Source organism: Rhodamnia argentea, chromosome 2 (assembly GCF_020921035.1).
Source record: "Rhodamnia argentea isolate NSW1041297 chromosome 2, ASM2092103v1, whole genome shotgun sequence".
NCBI lineage: Eukaryota > Viridiplantae > Streptophyta > Magnoliopsida > Myrtales > Myrtaceae > Rhodamnia > Rhodamnia argentea.
In genome coordinates, this window is record NC_063151.1 from 18,515,262 (window position 1) to 18,537,970 (window position 22,709).

Consider the following 22,709-nt stretch of genomic DNA (forward strand, 5'->3'; position numbering starts at 1 on the left):
ATTACTGGCTTCAACTATGTAGATGTCACCCGACCAAAAAAAAAAAAAAACTAAGTACATGTAACAGCTTAAGTTCCATATCAAGTGAGAGATCATTGCAGAGTGATTCACAAGTGAAATACACTCTAAACAGTCACTACTTCGGTTGACTGCTTGGATATTCTCATTCTCATTTTTACGAAGTGATTGTTTCACGAAAAATGAATAATTTTAAAAAAATTATAAAAAATAGTCGCTTATATCACTTATAAAGTTAGATTAATAAAAAAAATTGATCATTCACATAAATGTTAAGTCATAAATTGTTATTGATAAAGAAAATATTTTCGTTGATTAAAGCAACACGAACAATTATTTTTAAAATAATATTTCTAAATTATTTATTTTTTGAAAAATAAACAATTCTTTAACCTCATAACGCACGTAAAACGGGTCCTGTTGTTAAATTGGCCATTTGAACGAATGCATTTTACCTTTTTCCTAAATGTATCGTCACAATCTATCTTTTGTGGCCCCATGGAATCATCATATTTGGGTTTTGCCAGGATGTGGATACAGCAGAGCCCGTTACAAGCTCCTTTGGCAAAAGCTGATAATGACAAGTTCCGCTTACTATAGGCTCCGAACGCATCCGAAACTAGATGGTAACCGTACTCCAAGATGTGGTAACAGTACTCCAAGATGGTAAGGCTGTGTATGGTAACGTTTTTGTTTTTTAGAACATATTTGAAATAGAAATTTTTTTTTTTGTGTTTATGTTCCCGATTACGATTTTTGAGAACAGAAACGCTGCAACCGGCGGTAGCTAGTGAGGGCGGCGGTTGACCGGCGAGCGGCGGTGGCTAGCAGTGGGTGGTGGTGGTCGATGGCAGACTAGGGAGCGGTGGCTAACCGGCAGCCGGCGGCGGATTGACAAGTAACGACCGATGGGCAATTGGCGACGGACCGGCGACCGACGGCCAACAACGACGGAGGGCGCGGCCGACCAACTAAGCGGGGGGAGGAGGCCGGGCCGAGGCGGGGCTAGCGGTGGCAGGGGCGGTAGAGGCCGGCGACGGGCGGGCGGGGGAAGACCGACGGTAGGTGGCCGATGACCTGGGACGGGCGGTGGCGGTCACTTTAACTCCTCGCCAACGATGGTGGACGGTGGTGGCTTGCACAAGCTCGCCCTCGAGTTGTTTCTAAAAAGTGTTCCAAAATCCAAAAACAAGTTTATTTTTTATTTCTCATTTTTGCTCCAAAAGTGTTTTCGGAACACTTTTGGAACAATTCTTTACCATATACGTTTCTAGAGTATTACCACACAGACCCTAAGTACTCAACGTTTTTCATACTACAGAGGACAGCCAAACCAAAATACGCTGATGCCCATCTGAAAGCTATGCAAGAGAGATCTCGCTGTATAACAGACCGGACAAAAACAAACTCTGCATTGAGGAAAAAACTGTCCCCTCTAAATCCTATGTCCTTATTTCACAAGCTGCTACTATTGTAATGCAGGAGCACAATTTTCTTTAGTACTTCATTGGAACAAGTTGTGTGAGCTTTGAGCTGATCCAGATTACGGGGGTAATCGCACACAAGGCACCAAGTGGTTTCCTCATAAGTTGCCGTCATCTGGCAACTCAATCAAAATTTCTGGCAGCGGATAGAAGTGTATAGTTAAACGGGCAAATCCATTAAAGGCTCAGGCAACTTCAACCAAGACAGTGCATGTGCTTAAGCATCTGATCAACCACACCAATAGGCGTAGTGCTCATCTCTACGCTGGTTACTAACAAGACCCCCACATTGCAAGCAGATGAAACTGCTCCCATCGGCAAACGCATCCAGTACAATCTGATCCCTTCCAGTTTCTGCCAGTATGGAATTTCCATGAGCATCTGGCTCGATCGATGGGCCACTTGCAGGAACTGATGGAGGGTTGGCCTCCAAAGGTTGTGCTTCGGCAATTGCACACTCGGCGAACAATGAAGCCAGCTGTTCAACCGCAGAAGTTGATTGGAGTTTGCTTCTGTATAGCTCACGGGCACGCTGCAAGAATTCGAACACGGCCTGGTCCCCTCCTTTAGCCCTTGCTGCCATCACTACCTGTTTGAAGCACCAAGTTAGCTCCAACCAATGAAGTGTATTTTGCGTCTCTTAAGTATCTTCTACAGCCTTGGTTTTGACAAACCATGTTCACATTGTCCTTTCTTAACTATAAAAGTTGATACTCTCTTTATAGCTCGAACAGAAAGATATCACTTACACTAAACACAATATAAATTGATGGCAGAGACAAGACATGTAAGTTTCTACATAGAAGACAGACAGCAATATCGTAAAACGAAATTGACAACCAAGCATAACTAAGGTTGGTGAAACTTCTCCCCGCTAAGCATGACACAGACATCACCACGAAAATAATCTTGTGCCATCATAAAGCATTCTCCACAATGCATCCACTATAACTACATAAAGGGCCAGAGTACAGATGGAAGAGAAACAATCAGCACTGCAGTTTTTATTGTGTTTGGTGTATGTGGTGTCCTAAATTAGGGAATAGATGATGGTTCAATAACGAGAGCAATACAGTCAATATCCTTCTCAAACTGAATCATATTTACCAGCTTGCGTCCACTGTTTAAATTCATGATAAAGTTAGTTGAGTACATCTTCTTCAATTCAGACGCCAACAGCTCAGCCAAGTGAAAATCCACTACACTCTGTTAAGAAATGTCTTCCAGAAATTTGCTTCTCAAGGTATTTTTTTCTTGGTCCACATACAAGTTCACTGGCTGACTCAAGGTCATTGAAGGCAAAACTGAGAGTTGAATCGATTTTGGAAAAGAAAAAGCACTAATTTTTTAGTTAAATTTACTACTTGGTCTCACCTTCAATGAAAGTATTCCACTGAACTTCCTCTGGAACACGGTATTCTACATTTCCAAAACTCATCCCCATTCTTCCTTGCAGAAGCTAGTAAAGGACAATCTGACATCTCAATATGGGAGGGATATATTATGTTGTTCCCTAATTGTTCAAAGGAAACAGAAGGCTGGTGCCCCGTGTTAAAAGGAAGCATCCCCTTTAGCTTCATATAGTGTGTCACCGTTAAAAAAGAAAACCTTCATGCAACATCAAAGCTCTTACGCTGAGTCAAATAACAAGAATTACCATGCCATTGAAGAGAGGCTGCTGAGTACTAAACAAAATGGTGACCAAAATTCTCTTCACACCTTCATAAACAAACAGATACATTACACAGGCTGTTCAGGTTGCGTATGCGTTCTGTCTTTCTACTCATATCTAAGGACTACAATATTTTAGTGGCAATGTCACTCGAACCCAAAGCTAGCCGGTTCTCCCAGAATAGTGTTGAGGAGCAGCAGTTGACCAACACTCATCAAACTCGACACTATTGGACTCGCCATAGATGATCCCCATGGGATTGTTTGACCACGAAAGGTTCACAGCGTCAAAATGATCAACTCAACGTGCACTTCAAGCTTGTTATGCTACTGTCAATGAGGCGCACCAGCCAAGAAGGCGAAAATCCGGGACGTTGGCAGCCCACTTAACGACGTGCACCTCCCATCAATCACAATTAAGATCCATTCTACCCCATCAATGCATTTCATACAAAACACTTAACCACAATGTCAGCTACTGCACGAGCCAATAATCATGAAGCAACACCTAAACATACTCACAAACCCGACTCGAACAATGGATCCAGCAATTGGAAATCCAACAAACTAATTCAAATCCGCAGTTTCCCAGAAGGAAGCACAGCATAGAGCCACGGACGAACAGCTAAAAAGAGAAGAAAATCACCGCTTGGAGAGCCTGAGAGGGCTTGCCCTGATCAACGAGATGGCGAGCCGTGGCCAGCAACTCCCACCCAAAGTCTCTCCCTTGCGTCTCCCTCTCACTCTCCCTCATCTCCGTGTCTCCCTCCACCGGATCTCCTGCCATGCTTCGTCACCCTCTTTTTGTTTCCACTCGATTTCTTCAGCTCGAGCTATGTTGATGCGATACAGAACGCACATGAATCACATCGATGCCATGAAAGGTGGGTTTTTTCCTTCTGCTGTTCTCTCTTTTTCCTGCCTCTGTTGGCTGACAACATCTGATGAAGATTCTGGTGAAGTGTAGAGTAGTTTTGTTTTAGACGATTCTGGGTCTGGCGCTATCTTTCACGTCATCTCCCAAAACAGGCACTTCCATTTTGGCTCAATGTCTTGTTCTTGATCTCTGGGTCTGGACTCATTTTTATCTTCATGCTCAGAACTATGAAAGCTAATGGAGGTTTTTTGGGCTTCTTGGTAAGATATCAACGGGGCTCAGCTATGGCCCATTAGATAAATTTTTTTAATCAAGGATTTTTTTTTTTTTGGCCATCTAGCTAAATCAATAAACGACTTCGATGTGCCATGAGCATAATTTAGCTCAAAATTGGCAATACCTTCATTTAGGGGTGTCAATGGTTTCCGTTTAAAACCGAACCGAACCGAACCATTAGGGTATAAATTTGAACCGAACTAAACCTCGCCCCGAACCAAAAATCCAATTTAGTTTGGTTTGGTTCAGTTCGGTTTTTTTTTTCTTTTTTGATTTTTATTTTTATTTTTTCTTTCCTTTTTTTCGTTTTTGGTTCAAATTTGACGGAGCCACCAGCCATTTGCTGAGGGCCAATAGCCCCCTAACCGTTTGCCCTAAAAAAGAAAAAGAAAAGAAATAAAAATAAAAAATAAAAAAATTGTTATTTTAAAGATTTTTAATGCGTTTTGGTTAACCAGACCAAACTATAAAGAAAAAAAGAATGGTTGTTTTTCAATTACCCGAACCAAAAATCAAACCGAACCGAACATTCACGTTTCAATTCGTTTTTGACACCCCTACCTTTGACCCATTTCAACCCTCTCTTTTCATAAGCAAATCAAATTTTCATTGTAGGGAGTAAAAGTTTTGAGTTAGAAATCCGCTGACGCCGTGAAAATGTCACCCTCCTATACTTTCTGCTTCTTCCAAGCCAAATATTATATCTACCCTTTGGGCTTCACGAACATGTCCTCTACAGCTCATCATCTCTGTAACGTGAGCTAGTTTCACAACCGTGCACTGCATGGATATATATATATATATATATATATATATATATATATTTGGTCATTAGATAAACTTCATTACTAACTCACGGTGAAGACATTAGTTCGAATCAAACACAATAAATCCATAGTGGGCAGGGCATGACTATTCTTGGAGAGCATTCTTCTGTGAGCTTTCACAATCCAATCCACGGCTTATTTTTCCACGGTCCTCATGAACTATCGAGACACCGGTTGGGCCAGGTGTTTACTATCTTCCAACATGGGCTTGCATTCGGGCTTGGTCTGATAGCACTCTTTAACTGATATGCTATCATACTACTTTCCTTGATTGAGTGTTCTGTCTTTATCCTCACGAACCTCCAACAGTGGGTTGCCCAGCAGATCCATTACTTTCACGGCGCAATATCCCTCCTGTCGATACCTCCGGCATCGCTATCCAGATCCGTCACGTTTTTTCCTTCCGGGGAACCCTGGACATATTTGAATGCTCTTCATATGCTATGAACCTGTGACTGTCAGTAAAAGATGAACTGAACTGATTAATCTAGAGAATCTACCATGTCTTCACTGAAGTAGTTGTGTAAACACCGCTTAGTTTAGCATAAAAAGAGATATGAATGAGTCTAAATGATTGTCGTTGGCGTTTTTCCTAGTCAATTTTCATATGTTAAAGCTCAAAGATTCACTATGTGTAGTCAATCTCTGCTGGATTTGGCCCCGAAAAAACATCTCTATTAGGGGGCAAAAGGCACTGGACCGTAAAATCTCTAGGCTTTATTCAAGGGTGCTTACATCTATGTGGTAGCATAAATCTCGTTTTGAGATCGTCAAGAGGGAGCTTAAATCTGAGCCAATCAACATATTTGGTTGGACCCACCTTTACTTAAATACTTGATCCAATGAGTTATTGACCAACCAAGATAATATTAATTGCTCAACACCACACAAATTCTCTGTTGCAGGATTTCTCTGACACAATCCACAGTGTATCTCACCTGACCCTATGATCCAAAGAGCGCACACAAGCAGTATGGTAATGGTATTCGTTCTTCACTTTACTCCCTTTGATCCCTTTTCTTCTATGATGCACAGTACAGTAGCAGTAGCCTCGCACTTATCATCGTGCAATTCACGTTCAGTCAACTTTCTAACAAGTTTCAGTAACCATTTACCCAGGAATTCACTGTTGTAGACAAACAAGCAGTGCACACATGTGGATTAATGGAGAAATGTGTGGTATGATGATTCAGAAGTTAGGGATAAACGCAAAGTCCTAGAGAATTCATCCCTGGGAAAGTACTGAACTTCTGGTCCCTTTGATCGTGAGAAACGAGAAAATAATGGGCATAACTAGAAGAAGCATTGAGATAAACGAGCAAAGACATGATGAGATCAGTCAAGGACGGCGGATCGAATGATTATGTTCAAGGTTGCCGGCTACAATGATGATAGACGGGGTCTTGCGATTCTTCGGCTTGTATGCATCAGTTGCACACAGGGGCAAATCAAAATGCCTGTGTTGAATGGGCATGACGACCAAAGAGCAGATTTTTCATGACCAGTTGGACAGAGACAATTGAAAACTTCAATTAGAAACCAGAAACAGTGGCCGGTGACAAGGATGTGAGCGAGACATCTACCACAATTTAGAATCCGAGGGGGTGGACGAACCACTTTCTTTCAGGTGGACCAAGATGTTGCTGCTGGGAATTCAAGTGGGAAAAGTTTGGTTTTGGTCCACATATCTCTTTTCAATCTAATGCATCCTCTGCAGCAATTAGAACAGGAAAAAGCAAAGTCATGCGCGAGACTTGTGAGGATAAGGAAGCAGTACTGTCCTAAAAAGCGAAGAGGCAAAAACCCACCAAAGGTCTTGACTTCATCATCAAGCATTTTTTTTTTTTTTTTTTGCCCCTTGATGATGGGAATCCCCACTTTCCTCTGCACTGCTCGAGACTTTTTGTGACAGCCCTTATGTTATGGCATAGCAGAATCATTTGCAAGTTCTTTGTCTTCTTTTCGGCTTTCTGGACATTTCAGGAGGGATGGAGCTGAAACTTGGACAGTGGTCATGCGGGAGAAAAAAATGAAAAGACGATACAGGAAGCATGGGCAATAATTTCTGTTATTGGTGAATCCAGTCTTGGTTTTTCTTATGGTTTCGATTTCGGAATTTGGAGTTCGGGTTTTAGTAATCAGATGAAACCCGACATCTAAGAGGATTTGCATTCCTGCGACACGAGATGTGTAGAAACATGTTCAATCTGCACACATATATCAGAACAAAGTCTCTCGAATTTCGAGAGGTGATGCGACTTTTGTACAGCTTCCTTTGCTATATCAGGAGTTGCCGGAGTCACGAGAGTCGGTAATGACGGCGTAAAACTCTTCGCCTACGGGATATGGTGCCGCAATACACCGTGGTTCAGTGAGGAGATATTTGTTTCGTTGGATTGGTTGAGTCCATTGCCTTAACATCAACGCAAGTTCCTTATGTAGCAAAATGAAAAGGAAGGGTTACACAAAAAACAAAAGCTGATAAAAAGGTAGAAACATCAGCACTTAACTTGAAAAAAAAAGATTCATTCTTATTTGAATTATACAGTTACAGTACTTCGTTCCAAATCTTTGGACTTGAAGATAAAAAGAGGAGCCAGCAAGATTCTCAAGGCGTAGGAGCAGTGCCCGGAACCAATGAATCCAGATCAGCATGGTTACATGGTACATAGGAGTACGACCACATCCGCGGACACGGCCTTGGGAGTGCAAAGAAATGTGCACACTCAGCCACCGGCCTCTGGAACGGAAGATCGGGAATGCAGTTATTTTGCACATTGAGTATGCCCTTCTCTATCAACGCTCTACACCAAGGGCCGGCGTGCTGAAAATAGTTGTCGGACAGAGATAAGTTCACCAAGTTCCGATACAGTCCTAGCCAGCAGATTGGCTCCGGCACCATCCCGTAGAACAAATTCCCTGCGAAGTTCAGTTGCTCCACCTTCTCCAAGCAGAACAGCGAGAGCGGAAGCGGGCCTGTCAACAGGTTTTTACCCGCATCCAAGACCACAGTCTCGTCCAGCAGACCAATCTCATACGGCAAACAGCCGCTGAACTGGTTGTTCAAGAACAGGACCTCAGTCAAAGTGGACAGGGCTCTCGTGATGCTTCCCGGGATCGGACCAGTGAATTTGTTGTTGGCTAAGGTGAGGTAGAGCACGTGGGCGTTCCCTAGATTGTCTGGCAGTGTCTGATCGAAGCTGTTGTCGTTGAGGAATAGCGCGTAGAGATCCTGAGTAAATATCTGGGCAGGTACGGCCCCGGAGAAGGAATTGAACCTCATGTCCAGGAATATGAGATCGGTCATGCCGAGAACCACCATAGGAAATGGGCCCGAGAACTTGTTGTTACTAAGGTCGAGCTCGTAGAGGTACTTGAGCTTGGCGATGGCCGGGGAAATGGTCCCGGCAAAGTTGTTGGAATTGGCGTGGAAGAGCGCGATGTCCGGGAGCCGATCGAGGAAGCCATCTAGGCTAGGAGCACTTAATCCGAAGCCATTGAAGTCTATAGAAGCTAAAGCAATGGCTGATCCATTGTCAGGAGGGTTGTCACAGTAAAAGCCTTTGTACTTGCAAATGTCAGCGCCAACCCAAGATTTGGTGATGCCAAGAGGATCTAATGTGATTGTGGACTTGAACATCTGGATCACTGGGTACACCAGCGCAAGCCTCTGGTCGACAAAGTCCAGGATCTCTTGTACAATGGGCGCTTGTACTACTGGTGCTAACAGGGGTGCTTGTATAACTGGTCCTAGCAGTGGAATCTTTGCCTGAGGACATTCCGATTTGTCGGGGTTCTCGAGAAGTCTGCCGCTGCCGCAATCTTTGCTCGAGCCGCCACCCCCGCCGATGCCGATGGGGAGCTCTAGCGTGTCTCTACCCGTGGTACTTGCTTCAGCACCCAAAATGAGAGAAGTTGGGAAGATAAGGAGGAGTGAGAGAATTGCAACGAAGGAGATCTTGTTGATCATTGTACTACTCTTTTCTTGTGATTTCAGATGCTACGGAGATTTCGACGGTGAGGAGATGTGGAGGCAATGGAGGCGGGTCTGCAAGAGAGAAACAACCTTAGAATCTGCTAGAACGTGTTCTTGCTGTGCCTGCAATGTCCACTACTTAGAGGGAAACTGGTACCTTCTCGCCAACCCACCTCGATGGTAAGTGCTTGATCAAACCCACTTAGCCTACTAAAATAAAGCAAAAAATAATTTCAGTGGCTGCTTGTTTTGTCAAGGAGAAGCTCTCTCTGTTACATGAATTTTGTCATCTTATTATCGTGGATTACAGAATTGTCTCTTTGGTTTCAAAGGGTCCAGAATGTGAACAGCCAAGATGATTCTAGAAGCTCCAACTTTCTGTCAGGCCGATTTCTTTCCACCGCTGGTCTGTGCTGATTTGCAGGTTTGTCATGAGAGGACGATCAAGATGAGAAAATTCAGCAAAACGACAGTTTCCTACCTCATTCTCTTCCGTTCCAGCTCTGCGGACAAACGAACGTTGTACAAAGCACGTGCGCGCGTCTCGGACCTAAAGTTCCGGAGGGAATTCTCCCATACTCACGTACCCATGTGAGTGGAGCTCGAAACGTCGGGGTGAAGAGTGAGTGATGCAGAAGAGAAGACACGACCGATTCTTACGGGTAGCATCATAGTGGTTTGAGCTAGGAGTTCTATGATAAAATTATATATTATGAGGAACTCTAAGGGAGGAGTTGGCCTATCGTCCACAAATTGATCAGAAGCCAAATCGAGTTGTTGTGACAAAGTGGTCTATGTGTCTCGATCAATGGATTGGGCACCTGAGCTAAATTAGGCATGATATGATCTAATATGAGCATGCTATTCCTCATGTTGTTTTTAGAAACAACTATAAAAGGAAGGTTGTCTAGTGTTCTCGGCTCACCAAGTGCCACACGAGCCATTCCACTGCAAAGAATCCGATCGGCCCGTGACACGCGCACACGTGTCTTACGGGGATGATTTGGGCCATTTTTCCTTCAATACAAGAGTCATTTGTTCCCTTAAAAATGAGTTTAAGCAGTAACTATTTGAAGTACTTCTTGGGCATGATTCGAACTATCATGTCCCGGATGATGGGAATTCAAACGTCAACGCAACAAGGATCGCATTTTGGAACATTAGAGAAGTATTGAGTGCCCTCAAACTCTTGGTCAGGCATTACAACTCCATGTTCAACAAGATAGGCCATAGGGACGCGCATGGCAACACTTCTCCTCTAGAAATCAATTTCTAAACATAAGTTAATTTTTATACTTACGAAGATAAGTAAATTTTTTTTTTTTTTACTTCTTCAAATGGCTCCGAAATTACTTCTATAACAAAAAAAAAATCCTCTGAAGAGTAGAAAAATAAAGTTGCATAACCAACAGATTTACGTTCTAGAAGTTATGTTACCAAACGGATTTCCGGCCCGCCCTTCTGTCCAAGGCCCTTGTTCTATTGACTCTAAGCCCTCGCCCGTCTTTAGCATGAGCAATAATCAAAGCACATGGTCAAAACCTTTGAAAGCAGTAACCAAAACGGACCAAACTTGAACGCAGATGAACGGTGCGCGTGGTCGAATCCGGCCGAACTGATGTTGATTTCGCTTGTTGAAATTTGGTTGATTCAAACGTGGCGACCGGATGATTGCTTTTGTCTGTCGCGGCTGTTTAATTTAGCAAAAAATTGATTCTCTCGTAAGAACAAAGGCCAGGTCAATCCGCACCAGAAAAATTTTACCCAGATGATGTTCAGGTAAAAAAAATCTTCTTCTTTAACCACAACACATGCATCAGACAATTCACTAAGGCATGAGGAAGTTCAAAATTAAAGGTACACATCACATTTGTTTTGGAATTTTTGTACCCTTTAAACGAACGTTGACAAGAAAATATTTCATGCATATGTTACATGGTTGATGTGGTTGAATACGCCAATTTGTTCTTGAAACTTTACTCATCGTGGCAAAAAAAAAAAAAAAATGAGACTTGAGACCCAATCTTTGTGCACAATAAATAAAAACCACCCAAAAAAAATTAAAATTGACCTGAAGAGTTTAAATTAGTTAAATCCTACAATTTGCGCATAATTAGGCGGAACACATGCTGGCCAACATAAAAATGATATTTCAGACACAACCTTTTGTCAACAATAAAAATCCACAAGCACAAAACATTTTCACATATTTTCACATGATCAATTGAGGTTGGTTAAATTTTGCAATCCGTCGTAACTAGGGATAAGGGTGAGCGGTTCCAAGATCGGTCCAGGTTTCACTTGAAAGATGGAACCCACCTTGTCGAAAATGGTTCCCTAGTTTTTGGATATGTAGCACCGATATTTTCCAAGAGTCTTTGTGTGGTGTCCAACATTCTTTGACACCCCGACATTGTCCGACAATTTGCACATAATTAGGCAGTAAACATGCTGGCCAACATAAAAATGATATTTGACACAACCTTTTGTCACAATAAAAATCCAAAGAAAACATTTTCATATTTTACATGATCAATTGAGGTTGGTTAATTTTGCAATCCGTCGTAACTAGGGATAAGGGTGAGCGGTCAAGATCGGTGGTTTCACTTGAAAGATGGAACCAATGTCGGAAATGGTTCTTTTTGGATATGTAGCAACGATATTTTCCAAGAGTCTTTGTGTGGTGTCCAACATTCTTTGACACCCCGACATTGTCCGACAATTTGCACATAATTAGGCAGGACACATGCTGGCCAACATAAAAATGATATTTCAGACACAACCTTTTGTCAACAATAAAAATCCACAAGCACAAAACATTTTCACATATTTTCACATGATCAATTGAGATTGGTTGAATTTTGCAATCCGTTGTAACTAGAGATAAGGGTGAGCGGTTCCAAGATCGGTCCAGGTTTCACTTGAAAGATGGAACCCAACCTGTCGGAAATGGTTCCCCAGTTTTTGGATATGTAGCACCGATATTTTCCAAGAGTCTTTGTGTGGTGTCCAACATTCTTTGACTCCCGACATTGTCCGACAATTTGCACATAATTAGGCAGGACACATGCTGGCCAACATAAAAATGATATTTCAAACACAACCTTTTGTCAACAATAAAAATCCACAAGCACAAAACATTTTCAAAATATAAATTTAATTAAAAAATATTTATAAATATAACAAGTCATTTTTATACCCAATCACCGCCCAAAATTAATATTCCCAACTATTTGTCATAAAATCCAAAAAAAAATATGATTTTCACATGATCAATTAAATTAAAACTAGTCTAAAAAAATAATCATGAATCTTTAACATAAGAAACAAAAGAAACTCTTTGATAATCTCCATTTTAACTCGACCGACACGTGATCGGTGCTTCGAACCCCCCAAAAAAACACAAAATAAACATAAAAAAAAAAAAAAAAAAAAAAAAGGGGGGGAAAATTTAAGTATATATAATAAATTATGGGTGAAAATATAAATTTATTAAAAATATATATACTTAAGTCATATACCAAATCACCCCAAAATTAATATTCCCAGCTAGTCTAAAAAAATAATCCTAAAGAAGATTGAAAACTCCATCGATATATATATATGTGTGTGTGTGTGATAATTTATCAACATTTAATATATAACGTGTCCCAACATATCGGAATTCCCTATTTTTGAGAAATCACTTGTCGGCGTATCGTATCGTGTCGCGTGTCACATGTCGTATCAGTGCTACATAAGTTTTTGAAACTTAGAACCTACCCTGTCAATCCGTTCCATGGTTGGTTCCAAGATCTACTCGGGAACCAGCCAATTTCTTCTTCTTTTTTGGTTTCATTTTTTTCATTTTTTTTGTTTCTTTTTTAGTTATGGAAAATGAAAGTAAACACAATAACAAAAGTAAATTCACGTTTTCCATTAGCAACAATCCATAAAAGATGAACACATAAATTAAAATAAAAAATAAAAAAATTCAAAACATATACCATAAAACCTAAATTATAGAACTTCATTCCTCAATCATCCATGAAATATTGGTCCAAATTCTAACAACATGAAATCAAAAAAAACAACAAATATAGTTAATCACTCAATAATAATTTTAAATTTAAATTATCATTAATAAAATGAAATAATTATTAGAAAACCTCACCACATATATTCATTCCACTTCAACTCGTAAAATCTATTTGCCGATGATAATCTCTTCTTTAAGTCAATCCATATATAAAAAAGAGTTATATACATCACTTAAAATATATAATTTCTATTTTATCGATTCTTGGTCCAATTCCTTGATTCCAAATTCAATTCTTACCCAGGAACCGGGAAACAAATTGCACAATAGTGATTATGCTTTTTTGGAACCAAAAATTGGACTGGTAACCATGGAAATCTAGAACCGGACTAGTTCCTATGGCCAATTCGGTCTAGTTCTCGATTCTATCCTGGACCAATGCTCATCTCTAATCGGGACTTCGTTTGTTTCGAGAAAAATAAATAATTTAGAAAACATATTCCTAAGAATAATTGCTTGTATTGTTTGAAATAATTAGCCAATGAAAAATAAATTTTATGGATGATGTAAATATTTTTTCATTCATATTTACTTAACCGATATAAGCTATAACTTTTAATAACATATTTTTCAAATCATTTTTAGCGAAACAAATAAAGCTTAGGCAGTTGTTGTTTTCTCTCAATTACAAGTTGCGGTGTTGAAAGGGATTTCCTTTATCCATGGGCAATGAGTTTCTATTTATTGGGGGTCATCCGTATTTATAGAAGCTTTAATTTTCATGCTTATGCCCTCATTACTTCTAATAATGGTGGCCGTCATGCTAGTAGAATCGTTCGTCCTATAAAATATAGACATGAAAGTCTTTGGGCACGGTATTTTTGAGGAACCCGACACTCGAGTTTGATTGTGATAAGTAAGGTTAATACCACGAAAAACCCTAAAATTGTATAGTTATGAAAAATTTATTACAAACTTACTTTTGGGTCACTAAAATTCTCAAATCGATACACCTGCAATAAATTTACTCAAAACTAATTTTCGGATTATCAAAAATCAAAAATCGATATAATCATGACACAATTACCCTCTATTAGCTTCCTTCAAATTTTACCGTAAAATTGGTGGGATGGATGGCACATAATACCCGACCCGTTGACACCCCCTTTCATAGAGCTTGGGGTCTGGATCTGCACTTGTCACCAGTACAACAATTGCGAGTGTCATCGTGTTTCTAGATATATATACGACTGGGGTTTGCTTCTTACTCGAGCGGCCTATTCAAAACAAGCCGCCATCCTGACTTACGAAGCACACACATTGATCACTTTTGACGTACCACCATTGGTGGATGTATGATTGGTATCGGAGGCAATCCTTTGGTCATTGAACTTGAATGATTTTGCAGTGACTTATGATTCTTATTGGTAAAAGATTCAAAACTTATGTCCAGTTGTAGGTCTTTCCAATGAAACCATTACATGGTATGATGGTAATGTCTGTACAGACTAAGAAGGCGTTTGGCAATTTTTTTTTTGTCCTTTTTTTTTTTGTTTGGACACGTTCTGATTTTTTGTTTGATGTTTGAAATTAGATGTTTGGTACATTCGGAGTTATCTGATTTTGGAGAAAAATAAAAGGGGTAAAAAAAAAAAAAAAAAAAAACTAAAAAAAAAAAAAAAAAAAAAAAAAAATGTCTCTCTTTTTGTATTGTTTCAATTTTATGAATGTTTAAGGATTTATATTTGATGTTGGTTCGTGTCAATGTTTGAAAACTTAGATGAGGGTAAATATATCGTTAAGTTATCTTAGGTTGGCAGAAAAATCGAAGGGTGTATATAAAGAAAAAAAAAAACCCTTGCCCGATGATGGGTAAAAGGGAAAAAAATTTAGACCATGTCTCTCTTTTCTGTATCGTTCCAATTTTATGAAATGTTTCCGAAGAGACAATTTATCATTTGACACGTTGGTAAAGAAGAAAGCTGTCGTGAGTTTTCGATGTGGGTTAACAATAGGACAACTTATCCAGCTTTTCTCCCGTAAGGATTACTTTCCGTCCGAACGCGAACATCCACATGAAAAATAAAAGCAAAAAGGACATAAAACACATTCTCTCTATTTAAAATATGTCGATAACGTTAGATTAGTCACATCATCATTTGTTTTTTTGGAATAAGAAATTACAAGGAGGCGAAGAAGAAAATTGCATGTACCAGACAATCCAGCACCAGCACCACCCCCCGCACTAGCACCAGCACCAGCACTAGCACTACGTACGAATTATGAGTGGGAGAGCGAAACAACTCATCTTTCAGGCTTCAGCATCGATTGCATTGCCACAGCCACAGAATTGTGCTTGACCAATTGGTCAACGACTAATTATTGACAATCATTCGATGCATGTGCCGGTAGAGCCCTTCCACTTAATCTTTTTGGGCATTTTCATGTTGTATCGTGCTGTTCTTGATAAGTAATTTGAAAGGAATAAATTAACTCGTTTTCCATCTAATTGGACCTCATATGGAGAAATCACCAACAAAAAAAAGTACTAAACTAATAATACGGACGTCAATTTAGTCTTAAATTTTTTTAATTTGATCAATTTAGTCCTAAACCTTTTGATAATTTAGCAGTCCTTTTGTCCAATTTTGACCTGAAATCATGACCTAAACGTTGGTCATCCTTCGTAAGTCATCCTTCTTGGTCATTTGCCTCTGTGTGTGTGTGTGAAAGACTTGCGTGTTGAGCATATGGAGTGATGCATTGTGGGCTAATATGGATTCAGTATCTTATGGCTGCAGAGCTAAGGTCAATCTCGGTTGCTGATTTTGTAGTGTCTGAAAAATTTCTGGTGATTCCGATTGGGATCCGGTGAGCAGGTGGGGGAAATGGATAGCTTGGAGAGAGTGTGTAAAACCAAAACTAATTAAAGTTGGGCCAAAGTATTGCACAATGCCAAATTGGCCAAAATCAATAATGCCAAATTGAGGAATATCATGGTTTTTCTTCTTCTTCTTTTTGGTCAAAGAGGAATATCATGGTTAATTTACCAAAAATTGTATCTATGGACCATCAGAAGAGAGAGAGAGAGCGCGTGTGATTATGGTTAATTTTGCATCATATAAGTCTAAAACCACATTATTTCGGGAATCAACATGACCATACAATGCAATGCCGGTCACATCAGTTCGTTGTGCTCATTGCGACCTCGCCGGTCACAATCGAGGGCCTCCATGCCTTTGCAGAGGTCAACAAGTGGGCCCCTTGTCAGAGGTCGATGAGGGGGTTGCCTACCCCCCCTCAGCCAACAAGGGCTGCCCTCACCATTGGTCGGAGACCTTCGCCAGCTGTCTCCGAGGTCCGGCGAATTGTGGAGGGAAATAAAGAAAAAAAAAAGAAAAGGATAAAAATATAAAAACCATCTATGTCCGCGCCGATCTTATTATATTGGACTAAATTGATAAATCGTCAAAATGTTTAGATCTAAATTGACTAAATAAAATAAATTTAGGTCATTTTTGGCAATTATCCCAGATTTTGATATGACTGTTGCACCTATAAGTGCATAAAAGTGCGTCCTTTATCCCAGATTATATAATGATTCACAATCCATGTTAGAGCTAACTGCATTTCCTGTGGAGTCTTTCTTGAATGTTTAAGGAAAAACGAATACTCCCACACTTTCTCAGGTAAATGAATTGGAAAAGGAAATTGGCATTATTTCGTCCGAACCCGTAATAAATTTCCAGGATAGTTTATCTTAATGACTAAAGTTTTCATGTTAACCATGTAATTAGTTTATTAATTCGCAAATAAGAGAACTAACTAAAGAAAGTAATGTTGCGAAAATAAGATACAAAAAAGAAATTGAAAGTAATGTTGCAAAAAAAATAAGCAAAAAAAATTTGGACCATTTCTCGATTTGTGCGTGTCATCCTTGCGCAGGGGCCATGCTAATCTTCTCTGTATCGTTCCAATTTTATCGGATGTCTCCGAAGAGACAACTTTATCACTTGATATGTTGGGTTTTATAGAGAAGAAAGGTGTGATGAGTTTTCGATGTGGGATAAGGATGGGATGGTCCGCCCTGCTCTTTTGAGTTACTTTCCGTCCCACCCACTCATGGAATTGACATAAACACCCATTCGAAAAACCAAAAGACATTAAACGCAGCGTCTCTCTCCCACTCTGTCTACTCGAAGATGTCAGTCTCGTTAAAGATTGGCCTCGTTTTTATGAGAAGGCCAAGAAGAAATTGCTAGTACCAGACAATCCGGCACTAGCACAGAAGAGAACTCGCTAAAGACAGTAATGGAGGATGTGAGATCGGCCCGGGCCTTGAGGAAGAGAGGTTGAAGGTTCGGGCAGCCGCAACGACATGGGGACAGGCGAGCCCGAGGCAAAGGCCGTGGCCACGAACGGAGAAACATGTCAATGAGGTGAGCAGCCGTTCAACAGGACGGGCGGAGCCATGGCCCTCGAACGCTGGTCTTGCGTAGTGGGTTCACTGTGATAGTAAACCCAGTTGTTGTTTCCAAAGAAAAAAGAGATTCAAGCTGCTTCACGTCAGGTTCACCATTCTTATGTCCAATTGCAGATCTTTCCACTAAACCCATTACATAATCGAGAAATTTGGATCATTTCTCGAATAGAGCCATGCTAATCTTCTCTATCATTCCAATTTTATTCGATGTTTCCGAAGAGAAAACTTTATCACCAGACATGTTAGCTTTTATAAAGAAGAAAGCTATCGCGAGTTTCTGACGTGGGATAAGGATGGGATGACTTGCCCGGGAGCTTATCTCCTGTTTGGATTACTTTCCTTCCGGGCATAAACTTCCACTCGAAAAATCAAAACAAAAAAGATGTCAGGTGCATTCTCTCTAATAAAATGTGTCGAGCACATTAGATTATTCTCATCAGCATCGATTGCATTGCCACAACCACAGCAATGTGCTTGACCAATGGTCAACGACTCACTATTGACTGTTATTTGTTGCATGTAGATATAGAGCCCTTTCATTTTATCTTTTTGGGCTTTCTTTGTGTTATTACATCATGCTGTTCTTAACAACTAATTTCTATTTTTTTCATTTTATCTGTTTGGGCTTTCTCTTAGCAACTATTTTTTTTTTGGTTTGGGGGAACTTAACAACTAATTTGAAAGGAAGAAATTAACACATTTTCCATCTAAATGGACCTAATGTGGGGAAATTACAAAAACCAGTTCTATACCTATTGTGTATATGCCAACTAATTAATAATTTTTTCAATTTAGTCTTAAGTCTTTTAACGATTTTATAACGTAATCCTTCCATCCAATTTTGGGTAGAAAGTACTAACATGGATAACGGTCATCCTACGTGACATATATAGTCGGGGCTAGCGTGGATAATTTTTGCATTTTTTAATTTTTTAAAAATAAATTTTAAAAATTAAAAAGAAACAAATTTGGAAAACCATATTAGCACCGACTGTACCACGTAGAACAACCGCCGTTCATGTCGGCGATTTCCGACCTTGATTGGCTAGAAGGACTGAGTTTTTGACTTTTTTGATAATTATGTCAATTTAATATCATATCGGGAAACTATGGAAACACTTTGTTGATGGAGAGATGAATGTAACTCGACCTCCACGTATGTCCATGCCAAATTGGACAAAACCAACAAATAATACCTACGCTTAGCGTTCTAAATTGGGATCAAATTGAGGAATATCATGGTTAATTTGCCAAAAATTGAATCTATATATAGCAATAGAGAGACAGAGAGAGATTATAGTTAATTCCGCGTGATAAAAATCTGAAGCCACATTAGTTCATTGGGTTCGTAGGAATCAATATGAGTATATGACCATATGACGTAATCAAGTAATGCACGGCAAAAGATGGGAATTATGGTAGTTTTGACGCGGTAGCTCCTTCATTACAGTATGAGGAAGTAAATTCGTTCTTTTGTGAGAACGTGGACGTAGATTTCTTGAAATCATACTATAATTTTGAAGGGAACATTACCCAAAAAGTCTTAAAATTATTGTACGGCAGTCAATTCAGTCTTGAACTCTTCAATTTTGTCAAAAAAAAAAAAAACTGAGAAAGTAATGTTGCGAAAATAAGCAAAAAAATTTGGACCATTTCTCGATTTGTGCGTGTCATCCTTGCGCAGGGGCCATGCTAATCTTCTCTGTATCGTTCCAATTTTATCGGATGTCTCCAAAGAGACAATGTAATCACTTGATAGGTTGGCTTTTATAGAAAGGAAAGCTGTGATGAGTTTTCGATGTGGGATAAGGATGGGATGACTTGCCCCAACTTTTGGGCTTCTTTCCCCACCCACTCATGGGTTTGACATAAACACCCATTCGCAATACCAAAAGACATTAAACGCATCGTTTCTCTCCCGCTCTCTGTGTTTACTCGAAGATGTCGGAGATGTCAGTCACATTAAGATTGGCCTCATTTTTATGAGGGAAAAATATGAGAAGGCGAAGAAGAAATTGCAAGGACCAGACAATCCTGCACTAGCACAGAAGAGAACTCACTAAAGACAGTAGTGGAGGATGTGAGATTGGCCCAGGCCTTGAGGAAGAGAGGTTGAAGGTACGATCAGCAGCGACGACATGGTGACCGGCGAGCCTGAGGCAAAGGCCAGCGACGACATGGTGGAGGAGGAGGAGGAGGAGGAATTGGAGACGAGGGGCAAGGAGGGGACAAGAGGGTGGACAGGGGCGGCGTCTCTGGGGTGGTGGGTGGAGAGATGGGGAAAAGAAATCATCAAGCAGCAGCAGCAAGAGCGGGCGTAGAGACGGCGGGAGAGACAGTGCGGGAGGAGCAAAGGAGGAGACGGGGCGGTGAGGGAGGGAGGTGGAGGCGAAGTGGGAGAGACAATCGGGGTAACACGAAGACAGTTTTTATGTAAATAAAGTCAAAACGAGTTAAATGGGTCAATTTGAAATGGATCGCCTTATGTGATCTATCCCGTTTAAAAGATCTAAGTGGAAAAAAAGAAGTCGAGGATGTCGTCCATATGATCAGACACTACTTCTGCTTAACCAGTTACTTCAATGACTATATTCGAGCCTCGATTAGGCACACGGCTATTACTATTATCACCGAGTTACGAAGATTAACTCTTGTTGGTACAGAAAAGGCTAATCCTACTACCATCTGACGACGAAGTGGGGGTGAAACATGTGATATCCGATGTTCCGTAATCATGGAGCAATCAACTGGATTAGTTAATGGCGAGACGTCAAGGCTCTTGGACGGGGCTATGATTTGCTTTTCCGACTGATTTTAATGGGCTCGATTTAGCCCCATTTTGACAGCCCAAACAAATAAAGTAATCTTGACGTTGTTTATAAAATTATAGTTCAACTCAGAATTTGGATTTGTTAAGCAATGAGATTCCCAATGTCTGCAATTTCTCACGTCCGCAGAGAAACCAAAATGTGAAATTGGATTATTTCACATGGTACGGTACAGGGCTCCTCAATACGCGGAACTGGGTGTGCTAGCAGCGAAATTTTAGTATTTGAGTATTCCAATTCCACATCCCTACCATCACTGAACTACATTAAAAAAAAAAAAAACACCCAACGCCATCGCAATTGCCGGTTCGCCGCCCGTCTCCGATCAACGGTGAGAATTTTTCTTTCTTAGAAGGCTGATGCCGTGTGCAATTCAAATATTTGAAAAGGGATGTCATCTAAAGAGCAAGATTACTTGAAAATGCGAGTCCACCCGGTTGATTCCTCGTCATGGAAAACAAGACTTCAGCAACTATTTAGGAAATATTTATTTCACAAAAAAACTCAAGTTTTAGAAAAATAATTCGAAAGATGATCGCTTTTATCGCTTACAAAAATGAATGGATGAAAAACATTTTCATTACCCAATAAAATAATCAGTGGTGGATGAGAAAAATATTTGAAGTTGACTAATTTTTTTTAAGCGACGTAATTAATTATTCTTTTAAAAAAATTTAAATTTTTTTTTTAAATTTTCCGTGAAATGAACGTGCTCTCAATGTGAAAATGCAAATTCGACAAAAGCAAGTCCAAATTTGGAGGGAGACCCGGAAAGCACATGCAACCTTTTAGACGCATGATGAACAGAAATATCGTGCGACTTATTCAAGAATCATACGTGTAACTTTTAGAGGACAAGACAAAATGGTTTTGCTAAGCGAAATACGACAAGAAACTATGGACACGTTGAAATTCTCGCAATTGGCCAGTCCTTCTGTTTCGTCCCGGAGTAAGCCGACGGACGTAAGATAACGACGGCTCGATGCTTCCGAGAGATATTATTTACTAAACAAGACGTGTGAGATTCCAACTCTCTTGCTAGAATACGAAGTTACAGGACTTTTGACTTTCCACAAATTTAATACATTGCGTTTCTTTCATGAGAATTTACATATTCTTTCTTTGTTAAGCAAGGTTAGGCTCAACAATCACGACGGATTCAAGTCAATTTATTGGCTTTGCCGGCACATGTCGCCGGCTATAGTAGGCTCGGACTCGTCCAATCTGTTCATTGGAAAGAAAAAAAAGAAGCCTTTCAACTTTCATACATCGAGAATCTTTCGACAGGTGAATTAGCGCACGTATCGACATGAAGAGTATAAAGCGACAGAGGAGACACAAATGAATGGCCGCACTCGGATTTATCGGGGCTTGTCATCATCCCCATAGTTTCATTTTGAGCGACATTTTTCCTATTGAAAAGAGAAGCATGTTGACGAGCAGAAGGGAACAAATACCAAATATAACATGAATAGATGCTAAGACACTTCACGAGTCAAAAATTGGATGAAGACCTATTAATACCACACAGCTGGCGCGGCGTCCTATCTAGCTTTACATTTTTTTTTTTTTTTGCCTTTCTTATTTACATATCAAAGAATATAAAATTATCGATTTGTCTAGATACACTTTTGCTTTTTACCATATCACTCGGTTCAAATCACGCAGCGGACCCATTTTGACTTTGTCTAAGACCGAATCACCGTCGTGAAATCTCAATATAAATTTTCATAACCTCTATTATTTGCATAATACTTCAAAATTCACGGACCAAAGTAAAGAATCACTGACGTGTAATAGCGTCCGGTTAACCGTCGATGTGATGTTGCGATCGTTCGAGAGGAACCCGTGATTAAATTACGAGATGGTGACAATAGCTACGGCACCAATAATCAATTATGAAAAGGGCCGTGGTCAAGTGGCCATCATCGGATTGTCCCTTCCTCATCAAGATGGTAACCATAATTATGGCGCCAATAATGCCAAAATGGTTCATGGGGAATCCGTCGCGTGGGGCCCCGCCACTAAGGCTACAATCCCAATGCAATATCAGCGCTGTCTATTGCGTGGTTTCTGTCCGTAATGTGCTGTCTTTGTTTTTTCCACCCTTGTGTATATATGGCTTTTATAAAGTCGTCGTTAACGGGAGTCACGTTGAAATTGGTTGGATCCAAATAGGCCCGTTTCATTTCTTTTGACTCGATTTCATGCCACACAAATTTAGCAATTCATATTCAGCCCGACTTAGATT

At 40.2% G+C, this 22,709-nt stretch overlaps 2 protein-coding genes, 2 non-coding genes and 1 pseudogene across 4 annotated transcripts; all 5 read right to left on the reverse strand.

The window, feature by feature from the left end:
- Positions 1 to 1,378: 1,378 nt before the first annotated feature.
- On the reverse strand, positions 1,379 to 4,263 carry LOC115747917. The gene is made up of 2 exons (XM_030684243.2): positions 3,820 to 4,263; positions 1,379 to 2,091 (listed from the first exon to the last, which is right to left on the reverse strand). The coding sequence occupies exons 1-2, from the start codon at positions 3,958 to 3,960 to the stop codon at positions 1,732 to 1,734; spliced, it is 501 nt and encodes a 166-aa protein (XP_030540103.1). The 5' UTR covers positions 3,961 to 4,263; the 3' UTR covers positions 1,379 to 1,731.
- Positions 4,264 to 7,666: 3,403 nt separating this feature from the next.
- LOC115747910 (uncharacterized protein At4g06744-like) lies at positions 7,667 to 9,683 on the reverse strand. Its single transcript, XM_030684237.2, has one exon. The coding sequence runs from the start codon at positions 9,121 to 9,123 to the stop codon at positions 7,762 to 7,764; it is 1,362 nt and encodes a 453-aa protein (XP_030540097.2). The 5' UTR covers positions 9,124 to 9,683; the 3' UTR covers positions 7,667 to 7,761.
- A 7,363-nt stretch (positions 9,684 to 17,046) lies between these two features.
- Positions 17,047 to 17,149, reverse strand: LOC115747938. Its single transcript, XR_004016174.1, has one exon. It is a non-coding gene; the product is annotated as a U6 spliceosomal RNA (small nuclear RNA).
- Positions 17,150 to 17,773: 624 nt separating this feature from the next.
- On the reverse strand, positions 17,774 to 17,856 carry LOC115747940 (annotated as a pseudogene).
- A 1,412-nt stretch (positions 17,857 to 19,268) lies between these two features.
- On the reverse strand, positions 19,269 to 19,371 carry LOC115747939. The gene has a single exon (XR_004016175.1). It is a non-coding gene; the product is annotated as a U6 spliceosomal RNA (small nuclear RNA).
- Between the last annotated feature and the right edge of the window lie 3,338 nt (positions 19,372 to 22,709).

Bases quoted from the DNA above. Each gene is read 5' to 3' on its own strand.
- LOC115747917 (XM_030684243.2), bottom strand. From the start codon at position 3,960: ATGGCAGGAGATCCGGTGGAGGGAGACACGGAGATGAGGGAGAGTGAG. The intron at 2,092-3,819 runs GTGATTTTCTTC...TGCTTCAAACAG, and splicing joins CCTCTCAGGCTCTCCAAGCG to GTAGTGATGGCAGCAAGGGC.
- LOC115747910 (XM_030684237.2), bottom strand. From the start codon at position 9,123: ATGATCAACAAGATCTCCTTCGTTGCAATTCTCTCACTCCTCCTTATC.